This window comes from Notolepis coatsorum (assembly GCF_963971535.1).
Source record: "Notolepis coatsorum genome assembly, chromosome: 13".
In the NCBI taxonomy this organism is placed as follows: domain Eukaryota; kingdom Metazoa; phylum Chordata; class Actinopteri; order Aulopiformes; family Paralepididae; genus Notolepis; species Notolepis coatsorum.
The window spans coordinates 67,412,849-67,424,712 of record NC_140177.1 but is presented as its reverse complement, the minus strand read 5'-3'; the positions used below and the strand labels follow the sequence as shown (position 1 = coordinate 67,424,712).

Below are 11,864 nucleotides of genomic sequence, written 5' to 3'. Positions count from 1 at the left end.
AGCTGGCTGTGTTGTGAAATGTGCATAACGTTATGAATAAACCGCGAAGTCACGCGAAATAATGTTATAAGCGAATCTGGTAGTACATTTCCAATCAGAGAGGGGCTTCGCTCAACCAATCAGAGAGGGGTCTGCAGAAATGGAGCTCAACCAATCAGAGAGGGGTCTGCAGAAATGGAGCTCAACCAATCAGAGAGGGGTCTGCAGAAATGCGGCTACGAATTGTAGAGACGCAGAGGAGCAAGGGGCACAAGTTTCCTCATTGTATTCCTGCCTTTTGTCGAACGTGTAGTGATTGTTAATTGTACATAATTCACCCACGGAACTATTGTTAGGAACAAGAGTTCCGCCCGAACATTATATGAGGTGGCACTACCTGCCACCACAAGTCAGTCGACTGCAAGCAACGTAGCAGTAGCATGTTGTGTTTGTCTCACAAATAAATGCTGTTCGCTCTACCTCGAGCTACCGTCTCCGACTCCCATCTCTCGGCACTACACTGGTGACCCCGACATTGGTCTCGCTGAAGTATCAGGGACCGAACCGAACATGGCAAACGATGCCGCTATTCTTCGATTGCCGGAGTTTTGGGAGCATTCTGCGGCGGCGTGGTTCGCTCAAACAGAGGCGCAGTTCGCCCTACGAGGGGTTGACGACGACGCCGCGAGATATTACCACGTCGTCTCGAGCCTCGGGAGCACTACAGCAGTGAGGACGGTAGGCTTCATAACAGCTCCGCCTGCCCGGAATAAATATGAGGCGTTTAAGACGCACCTACTCAGAATATTCGAGTTGTCACAGTCAGAGCGGGCCCGACGCTTGCTGGCTATACGAGGCTTGGGGGACAGCAAACCTTCGGAGCACATGGAGATGATGTTAAACCTGCTGGGTGCAGAACGGCCTGATTTCCTGTTTATCGAGCTGTTTCTCAGGCACATGCCGCCACACGTGCAGACGGCACTTGCCAATACAGCGACTACTGATCCCTGTGCTTTGGCAGAAGAGGCAGACCGCTTCTACCTGGCCACTCGACACTTTGCCCCAGGGCTAATAGCCTCGACTCGCGGTTACACGCTGCAGGGGGGGGGGGGCGAGGAAGAACAGGAGCAGCGCTGCCGCAGGCCTGTGTTATTACTACGCACGTTTCGGCGCGAGGGCGACAAGATGCCGTTCCCCTTGCACTTTCGTCATAACGCATAAACGCAGACACCTGCGCCCAGTAGCAGCGGTGAGCGCAGGTATGTCGAACCGGCTGCTTTTCATTAGAGACACACTCTCCGGTTGCAAATTCCTCTGCGACACCGGAGCTCAAAGGAGCGTCCTGCCAGCTACAAAAGAGGACACCGCCGGCGATGATAGAGGTCCACGCCTGACGACCGCCAACGATACCCCTATCCGCACCTACGGTACAAGGACCGTGGAACTGTGTTTTGGGGGCCAGCAGTTCACGTGGGACTGCATCACGGCCGACATTTCGTTCCCACTACTCGGGGCAGATTTCCTGGGTGCACACGGGCTCCTCGTGGACATTAGACATGGCCGCCTAATAAACGCGCAGACACAGGCTTCGTTGGCATGTGTCCGCGATGAGGCGACATACGGCGGCCTTCTTACAGCTTTCACCGACCACAAACCCCTCACGTTTTCTGAGTCAAGGGTAGCGGAGCCATGGTCGGCACGACAACAGCTCACGTACGATTCCGAGTGCGCCGCGAGACACGTCGCCGAGAAGCCCAACGTCGTCATCGGAGCTGTACAGCCGGACCTCGACTACGTCAACAGGGGCTCGGAACAGGCCTCCGACCACGACATCCAGGCCCTCGGGACTGCAGATTCCAGTCTACGCCTGGAGGACGTCGCGATTGGTCACTCGGGTCCGACGCTGCTGAATGACCTATTCACCGGACACCCTAGCCCACAGGCCCCTGAGGACTGGCGAAGGCTCGCCTTTGAGGTGGGGTACAACCACCACAAGATTGAACCCGCCCACGTAGACATTTCCCAGCCCTTAGAGCTGACCCTCTCCCCCCGCCGAGGCCGTCCGCCGCTACCCCGGGACCCGCCAACGACGGAGCCGCCGTTGGCCTCGTCGACGTCTGTGCCCCCGGGTGTCGGGGAGGATGCGGGCGCTTGCGCCGCCCCTACCTCCCCGCCCCTGGCTTTCCGCACTCACCGTGGCCGGTTCATGCCCCCGGGCGCCGTGGAGGGCGCAATCGCTTGCACCGCGCCCCCGGTTGTCCGCTCACGCCGCGGCCGGGTCGTTGTCTCTCCCCGCCGTGGAGATTTTGACCATGGATGAATTCTGGGGGGGCTTGTGTAGTGATTGTTAATTGTACATAATTCACCCACGGAACTATTGTTAGGAACAAGAGTTCCGCCCGAACATTATATGAGGTGGCACTACCTGCCACCACAAGTCAGTCGACTGCAAGCAACGTAGCAGTAGCATGTTGTGTTTGTCTCACAAATAAATGCTGTTCGCTCTACCTCGAGCTACCGTCTCCGACTCCCATCTCTCGGCACTACAAACGACATATAACGTTAACATACAGCTATATATATTATAGCTGTATGTTAACGTTATGTCGTTCGACAAAAGGCAGGAATACAATGAGGAAACTCGTGCCCCTTGCTCCTCTCAGTCCTCTGTGTTTTGTCGTTGCTAGGAAACGGAACACTCCCTTGCGGAGCTATCGCTATCAGAGCCATTCAATTATTTTAAAAATGTATTACCAAATGCAATGGTTTCTTTCTATATACGTCACAGACTGGGGGGGCAATACTCACATTATTTAATAGGATAGGACTTAGGAGTAGTATTAGTAATAACTAATAAGTAATAATATTACACATATATACACAGCTAGGTTATATTAGGTTATATATCATATACAGCCGCAAACTGTTTTCGATTACAGGCGACGGAAAGATTGTAGGGGGATATTTAGTTTGACACGGAATCTTTTGGCAGCACAAACCGGATCCGGAAGTGGCCGTAACGTTAGCAACATCTGAGCGACCAAAACCAAAACACACGTCGTTGAAGAAAGAAACCTGTGTTGCACATGACCACACACACAAGATGTTTAAAAACACGTTTCAGAGCGGCTTCCTCTCTATTCTCTACAGCGTCGGCAGCAAACCGCTGCAGATATGGGACAAGAAGGTAAGCAGACGTTAGTCAAGGCATGCGAACTATGAATGAATGAATGAATGAAAACTTTATTAGCAGATTGCAGAATGGGTACAATACAGTACGGCTCAATACACACAATTGGGGATGCAAGACCAGAAAGACGTTTGTCTTGTTTACATCAGGGTCCCCCATTATTATAACAACAAAGCTGTCTCTGGCGGTTTGTTGCGACTCTGCTGGGCAGTAGGAGTTGGGTGTTAGTGATATATCTTGGATGTAAAACCATTCTGCTAAATATGCTTTGATTTTAAAGGAGGTCCATACCAGTCTAACTTTGACTTCTCGCCATTAGCAGTCATTTAATTTGAAACTTTTTATTTCAACTGAGGTTACCCTCATCATCTCATTTACAGCGACAACAAGCTTACAAAACAAGACACAGTTGTCAGTAGATTCACACATAGGCACAACAAATAAGAATAAACAAAAAGAGATATCATACTTTTAAATGTAGCAAGAGAAGGAAGAACCTTCAGCTTCAGAGTCAGTTGGAGGGCATTCCAGGTGTTGGAAGCATCAAAGAAAAACGTTTTTCAGAGTTCAGAGCAAACTTGAGTTGAAGTTTGCTTTTATTTGTCACGTATAAAGTACATTACAGTGAAATGCTTAGTTCTGTATGAGCCTAAGAACCAACCAGTTATTTGAACGTGTAGAATAGATTCCAACAGTGTTGTGATGTACGGGAGGCTGCAATTCGAAACTGGCCACCGTAAATGCCCAAAACCCCCACCACCTCCTAATAGACTGTCTCCTCCCCACCGCATGTATATATTCCCTCCCCGCCGTATGTATATTTCTCTCCCACCCACCCACCCCCTCCTAATGTACAGTCCCCTCCCCAGCATATGTATATACTCTGTCAGGATCTAGGGGTAACAGTACTGTATATTTGAATACCGTTTATGTCACAAATGTATCAGTACTAAATACCTATATGTCCCAATGCCATAAATGTCATGTATGTTGTGTATGTCATAAATGTCTATATGAATTGAAAATGGGGGACCCTGATGGAAACAAGACAAACGTCTTTCTCAGGTCTGCATCCCCTTAACAATTGTGTGTATTGAGCCATACTGTATTGTACCCATTCTGCAATCTGTTAAATAAAGTTTTCATTCATTCATTCAAGGCTTAGCGAGTCAGCGCGCGAGCGCACACACAAGAACATATACGCACACACGCTGTATATGTTTGAAATGAATCGTTCCAGCAAAGTAGGCTTCTATTATTTGAATTACTTGTTTTAATGGGTATCATAGTAGTACGGCTGTCCCCGACTAAGGGTTTGGATGGTCGACTAGGATTGGCCAAAATTGGCCATTAGTCGACTATTGGTCGACGTAAAAAAAAAAAAGTATAATAAAAAAAAAATGTACATAAAAAAAATATATATATCATTCCATTTGGGCTGTGGGGGGTGCTTAACACTATGACGACCGGCGCGGCCCACGGATTTAGGCCTCAGAGGACAGCAGAAAGTAAACAAACCGATGTACTTTCAAAGAGCTTTATATATAATTTATAGTATTGCTATCTGTCCATTCTCATTGTCACTTGAGTGCATAAACCGTGCCTTCATAATGGCTTAAAGAAAATAAAAATCCATCGGTTGGTTGTCATTTTATAGCGTCGTGAATATAAGGTTTATCCCACTTTTCGTCTCGTCTTTTTTCCCGGGAGCTAGATAATAGGCTAAACGTTGGCGCCGTTATATCAAACGCCATTTCTGCTGTATATACGAATGAAATAAAACAAACTGCGTAGCATCCGGACTATTACAGAGCATCTATGGATGAAATGGGGGTGGCGGGGAACGCTGATTACTATTATTGATCCGCAATACAGTGTGCGTTCAATATAGCATTTTCATTGACTAATCACGTTACGTTATAAAACAATCCAGCTGTAATTTGGGGTAATATTATCCTACCATCAGGCCATGTGATCGCCGGCAGCATTTGCTCACCACTCATCGGATTCTGGTAGATCGATATGCACATTGGCTAATCATAAATCCCATTATTCCACGCTGAAAAAACCGCTCGCCAAACTGATCCAAGATGGAGGATGTTCGGCTGGGATCAAGGAACTATGATCCGCCCACAGAATTGTACTTTTTTGTTTTTTTTTAATTCACATTGATACTGCAGTGGAGCGATGGCGCCCCTAAGCGGGTTTGGCCGGTACTGCATGTTTCGAAAATCAAATATCTGAAAAGATGCTGGTAGTGGATCGGGTACCTAAGAAGCGCTATAAATATGGAATAAAACAATAACAACTCGTCACGTATATACTCGTGGCTCTGGTCCACATCGCTCTTTTTTGTAACACGTATACGTGGACGGACGGCATAGTGTTAATGTCTGAAGGAGTCGACTGAAGGATTCTTGTCCTCTGCAGAACACCACCCCATCAAGCCGCACCCGCCCAAACGATGGATACATATTACTCTATAAAGTGAAACATCCCGAGCCCCAGTCCCGACAGCCACGGTCCCCACCCCATCAGGACACCGACTCCGGCATCCCAGCGAATCAGAAACTCTGACTCCCCAAGATCCCGAACCAGGGGCCCCCACCAGCCCGAGACCGCGACTACCAAACCCACAACATCAAGGGCCCAAAACATCCACCCCATATAGAAATAAAATAGAAATAAATAAATAAATTATAAAAATACAATTATATTGCTAAAGACATTTCTTCCCCCAATCCCACCCCCACCCCAGGACCTCTCAGGACCGAACACCCCAGCCTTACTTGCCGCTAGATCATGGATTTTACTCTCTCAGCTGCCGATGTCCCAACCTAATATTAGATTATTTGACTCCAATTACCAGAGCTGTGGAGATCTCTAAATAAATTACATCTAAGAATGTAATTAATTATTGTTAGTTTGTCGGGTTGTTTCCATCTCATGGCCATAAATTATTTGGCTGCTGTAAGTCCCGCTTTTTTGCCGTATAGGAGCCGGCAGCTGAGATATGTCATTCAGTAGTAGTGTTGTGAAGGATCAGATTAAACCGAATATATATATTTATTTATATATATATATTTAAATAGTATTTGTATATCGTTTGATATCCCCTGTATATTCCTTGTACATACAATATGCACTGAATATCCCTTTAGTCTACTAAACAGCCCATAATAGTTTCATTCTACCATTGGACGAGAACCTGGCGCCAGCAGCCATACCCCTAGGTTCAAGTTCAATCGTGCCGCCCAACATGTCGTGGCAAGCCCGGTTCCGCGTAGGAATACGTCTGGCGAAATACGAATGGTACTATTTGTTCACAGCGCATATATATATGGCGCAAGTAAAGTAGAACTTTCTTTTTAGTCCAGTTCTTTACCCTCCAACCGAGTAACAGACGCGAAGCCTCACCCACGACGCACGTGTGGTGCAGTAAGGCCTACTTGGCCTCAGAATAGGCATTGAGATATCGTGTGGATTAATAGTTGAATAGTCATAGTTTGGCACTATACCGTCGAGTTGGACGTATTTCTATTAAGCTAATAATAGTCTATTTATGTATGGTGCATCGTTCGGTTAGAGCTATAAAGTTATAAGTACCCCCATCGTTCCTGACGTTATCTGGAGTCTTAACCAGGCTGGGCAGACCACTAGTGGTGCTTGCATCCGAGGAGCTCCGGGCCAGGGCGACTGGACCTGTATATTGGATTACTCTACCCGGACGACGGCTAGCCTTCCACGGCTTGGATTATGCTTTGGGTGCTTTGATTATTCCATGGATAACGGCCAACACTGCGGAGTGTTGGAACTACCCCCCGGAGAGGACTCCAGGTGAGACGGCGCTCTACACCAGTGAGGTCGCCTCACGTCTCTCCGTTGTGGACCGGCAGCTACCGTCCACCAGAGGGTCCAGCTGTATTCGTCTGCGGACCGAGGTTCTGTGGGCACCGTGTTCAAGACTTTGAATTCTCCCAAGAAATCGTCGGCCAGATGGGATACCGCCAGCGGCTTCTCTAACCCCCCCCTCCTACTGTCTTACAACCAGCGGGACCCCCCCCCCTTAGTGTATCCAGCTATAATCATTTAAGTACCATCGCTATAGTTTCCTAGAGAACCAGGTTGTATACTTACTCCCTGCGTAACCAGAGATTGGACATTCAATGTTGATTTACCTATGAATACTCATTTGCCATACAAGTGCATTTCAAATCATAAGTGTAAACAAGTGAACGTTGTATATACCTTTTGCTATATTAAATATTCGATTTGTACATTTGTGTGGACTTCGTTTCATCAGGTGGGAAAGTGTTCATCATATTTATATCATGTACTGGATGGCCAGAAGTTAAAGTACAAGAGGTAGTGGTTTAATAATACCATACTTAACAATACAGTCAGGGAATTGTACCCCTCAGTTACAATTGGTCCTTCGAGCCGGAGGGTAACTAGTGTAATATTAATATAGTGTTATTAATATTGAAATGGCCTATGATGAACACTCCACGAAACGGTCCTCCTAACCTAGAACGCCCGCGGCGCAGACGACAGCCACCTCAGTACTTAGAGGATTACACTGTCAGTCAACTACCTAGCCTTCGACAAACGGTAAACGCGGTAAAAGTAGAAAGTAAAATTATGTCTGACCTTAACGACCAGGTTTCCCCGACCACAGAGGCCCTAGTAGGTCCTAATGTAACTGACCAAGCTCACGGTGGGGACCAGGAGGGAGCTGACATGCCTTTACCCCCCGCCACTACCGAAGAAGTAGTCCCCGACCAGCCCCGGGAGGAAGACAACCCTACAGAGAGAGAACTCTGCACGGAAGAAGAGGAGGAGAGCGCAGAGGAAATAGAGCTCCAGGACTCCCCAACGAGTACCCCCAGGAGCGGCTCACGCAGGAGCGGCTCACCTCCACAACCGCCTTCCCCCAGCGAAGCGGAGAGGATGCTACATCAGGCGTTCCTCGTCAGCCTGACAGCCTCTACCGAACGCGATCGACTTCAGGGTGAACGCGATCGTCTCCAAGCACAGGCGCTTAGCGAGCGCGAACAACTCCAAGCACAGGCGCTCAGCGAGCGCGAACACGGAAGCGGGACGGAAGAGAATATGGCAAGAGACCGGGCCGACGCCCAGCGCGCCGCTGCCGGTGCCCAAAGAGAAGCAGATCTCACCAAGCGCGAAGTCGAGCGCGACAAGTTACAAGCGCAGCTAATGGAGCAGCTGATCCGCAAGGCAACACCCTCTCCCTCCGCCAGGGGTTCAAGGAACTCGTCGAGACAACAGTCAAGGGCAGCGTCTCCTCAACGAGCAAGCGACCCTGAACTTGACCAACAGACCGAGCCTATACCCCCCGCAGACCCCCTTCCCAGACCGGTCCAAGCGAGACCCAGCTACAAGGAAGGAGCGGCATACACTGCGGAGAAGCTAAATAAACGATTACAGGATCTGGAAGATCTGATAGAGGAAGAAGAGGGAGAGGAGGAGAACCAAGCCCGACGACAGCACAGTACTTCACCGGACCAGGAGGTCCAGTACAGCCCAGGCTATACCCCCGCGGCGCTGCGCTACAGACCCCCGACTCTATTCACGGGTGAGCACGACGCACGACCAGCCCCGAGGAATAGCACCTGGACCAGCGGGCCATGGTGCCCTGTCAGTACCAGCCCACAGAGAGGCGCAAGAGGGGACTCGCCTAGGAGGTCTCTCCCCCAACGCTCGCCGATGTATCAGCCATCCACGGCGTCATACATTGCCACGCCGTCATTTCCAGACTTCGAGCACAGTACACGGAGCTCCGGATGTGCTTAGAGACAATGATGGTGGATGTCGCTGATGAACGCCACAAGTATGCAATATTACTGAAGCACCTGAAAGTACCGCGAGCGCACAATATAGCGCTAGCCTATGCCACCTCTTCGACCCCATACACAGCGGCCCTTGCAGCGCTGGATCAGAGATATGGACGTATATGGGATTACGTAATCCAAGAGATAAGGCATATTGATCGCCTACCCCCAGCAACAGACAATCGCTCATTAGACGACCTGTCAATCAAAGTGCAGTCCCTGGTAGGGATGCTGGGAGCGCAACGGGAAAAGGGCATGCATGAGCTATACGCCAACTCTAACGTCGAGAGGATTTTGGAGAAGCTGCCACCCGCAAGACAAGAGCGTTTTAGGCGGCAGAGAGACTACCGGGATCCCAACGGCCCCGAACCATCCCTCCTTGATCTAGCCGACTTCCTGGCGAGAGAAGTCAGCAGCTTACGACTGGATACGTTCGGGCGGAGCACGCCAAGCTCCAGAGAGGGACCCAGGAGAATAAATGATGGAAGAAGATCGGTGACTGTCATGCACCAATCAGAGTCAGTACCGAGCAGTAAGAGCCACAGTACCCCCTCGAGAAAGGAGAAGTGGAAGATGGTTTGCCCCTACTGTGAGAAAGAACACTGGCTGTCACAATGTGACCTATCCACTCCAGAACGACAGAAGAAGACACCACTCTCCTGCAGCATGTCGAGAGGCTATGGACACTAGAGACAATGCCCTTTAAGAACGAAAAGAAAGATATTCGTTCTAAAGAAGACATTTACGCCATCAACCTACTCGAGCAGGGGACAAAGAGAGTCACAGTCGGCGGAGTGATGAGATACGCAACTCCACTCCTGAGGCGAGAGGGAATGCCCACCTTTCACGCAAAGAAAGACGCCACGGAGCGCTATCTACTGAACACAGAGCGGCGCCTAGCCAAAGACCCCGCTCAAGAGAGTGTGTACCGCGCTGAGATTGAGAAGCTAATCACAGCGGGACACGTGACAAAGATTGACATTAAAGAGGCCGATCAGACGACCGAATCATGGTACGTGCCGCATCACAAGGTCCATCACAACGGCAAGGATCGCATTGTGTTTAACTGCAGCTACCAGATCGGATCCCAAAATCTGAATAAAGAGCTCTTGCCCGGCCCCACACTCGGCCCCTCCCTACTAGGCGTGCTACTGCGCTTCCGCCAGGACAAGGTGGCTATCAGCGGGGATATCAAAGGGATGTTCCTGCAGGTGAGACTAGTAGAGGAGGACAAGCCCCTGCTGCGGTTCCTATGGAGAGAGAGGATCGGAGATGAGAACCCAGCCATCTACCAGTGGGAAGTACTCCCCTTCGGAACCACATGCAGCCCGTGCTGTGCTACATTTGCACTACAGAAACACGTCGCAGAGGACCCAACAGCAGATGAAGAGGTCCGACACAGTGTGAAGAACAGTTTCTACGTGGACAACTGTTTACAAAGCGTTTCGACTCAACAAGAAGCCGAGGCTCTCCTAATCAAGCTACGCGCCTCCCTGATCAAAGGCGGCTTTGATCTCAGGCAGTGGGCCAGCAGTGACCCGCACGTATTGCGCAGCCTCTCCCCCGCGGACAAGGCTGCCAGCAGCGAGACCTGGATGGCGACCATCCCAGGAGAAGCCCAAGAAATGACACTAGGACTAGTCTGGCGCTTCAAAACAGACTCGCTCCACTATAGACACAAACCCTTGACTCCAGAGCAGGGAAGGTCGACGGCTACACCGACCACCAGACGGAGTGTGTACAGAACACTCGCCAGACAATATGACCCGTTGGGATGTATTCTACCTTACACCACCAGGGCAAAGATGATTGTACGAGCACTATGGGACAAGGACCAGGGCTGGGACGACCCAATACCTGCACACCTTGCCTCAACATGGAGAGAGTGGGAGACGGAACTCCGCTCACTCCCAGGCGTCAATATACGCCGCAGCTACTTCCCATCCACAGTGAGGCCAGAGACATGCGAGATTGATCTACACGTCTTCAGCGACGCCTCCGAAGTAGCCTATGGATCGGTGGCCTACTTGCGTGCCCAAGAGAAGGGAGGAAAGATACACACTGCTTTCATCCTGGCCCGATCAAGAATAGCCCCACGTAAGCAACAATCTATCCCACGTCTAGAGCTCTGCGCAGCCCTAGCAGGAGCGCATCTAGCCACGTTAATCCAACGTGAACTCACCATTCCGGTGCACAGAACAATCTTGTGGTCAGATTCCACGACAGTACTCACATGGATCAAGTCTGATTCATGCAGATACAAAGTCTTCGTGGGAGTCAGAGTCACCGAGATTCAAGAGTTAACAGAAGCAGCGAGCTGGCGGTATGTGGACACCAAACACAACCCAGCTGACGTCATCACCCGGGGAATGTCTCTGGATGACCTCACCCGTCGCAACATCTACAGTGACGGACCAGAATTCCTCAAGCTCCCGGAAGGAGAGTGGCCTACGCCCACCCCACGGGAAGCAAGTAACGAGGAGGCTGAGAACAAGAAACCTATGTTCTGTGGACTGAGCACAGTCGCCTCCACAGACCCCAACATAGATGACTGCATTACCCTAGAGAGTGCGCAGCAGAGGACATTCCTGTGGCACCACCCAGAGATTCAGTCCACCACTGACATTTCAGCAGCTGACTACGAAGAAGCAGAACTTCTTCTACTACAACGAGCCCAGAGAGACTCGTTCCCCGATGAGCTAGACTGTCTACAGGGAGGAAAGCCCGTCCCATCAGACAGCAGATTGCTCCACCTGGCACCCGAGAGTGACGCCCATAACCTCATCAGAGTGGGTGGTCGCCTGCGGAGAGCCCCCGATCTACCGGATGACATTAAGTACCCG

General features: G+C 50.2%; 1 protein-coding gene across 2 annotated transcripts in view; it reads left to right on the top strand.

Annotated features, from left to right (window-relative positions):
• Positions 1 to 3,021: 3,021 nt before the first annotated feature.
• LOC311238924 (cilia- and flagella-associated protein 20) overlaps positions 3,022 to 11,864 on the top strand; it is a 95,997-nt gene continuing 87,154 nt past the window's right edge. For both annotated transcript variants that reach the window (XM_084327123.1, XM_084327122.1), the window contains exon 1: positions 3,022 to 3,166. In XM_084327123.1, coding sequence (XP_084183249.1) covers positions 3,083 to 3,166 — 84 coding nt within the window. In that variant the 5' untranslated portion in view covers positions 3,022 to 3,082. The remainder of the gene's footprint in view (positions 3,167 to 11,864) is intronic.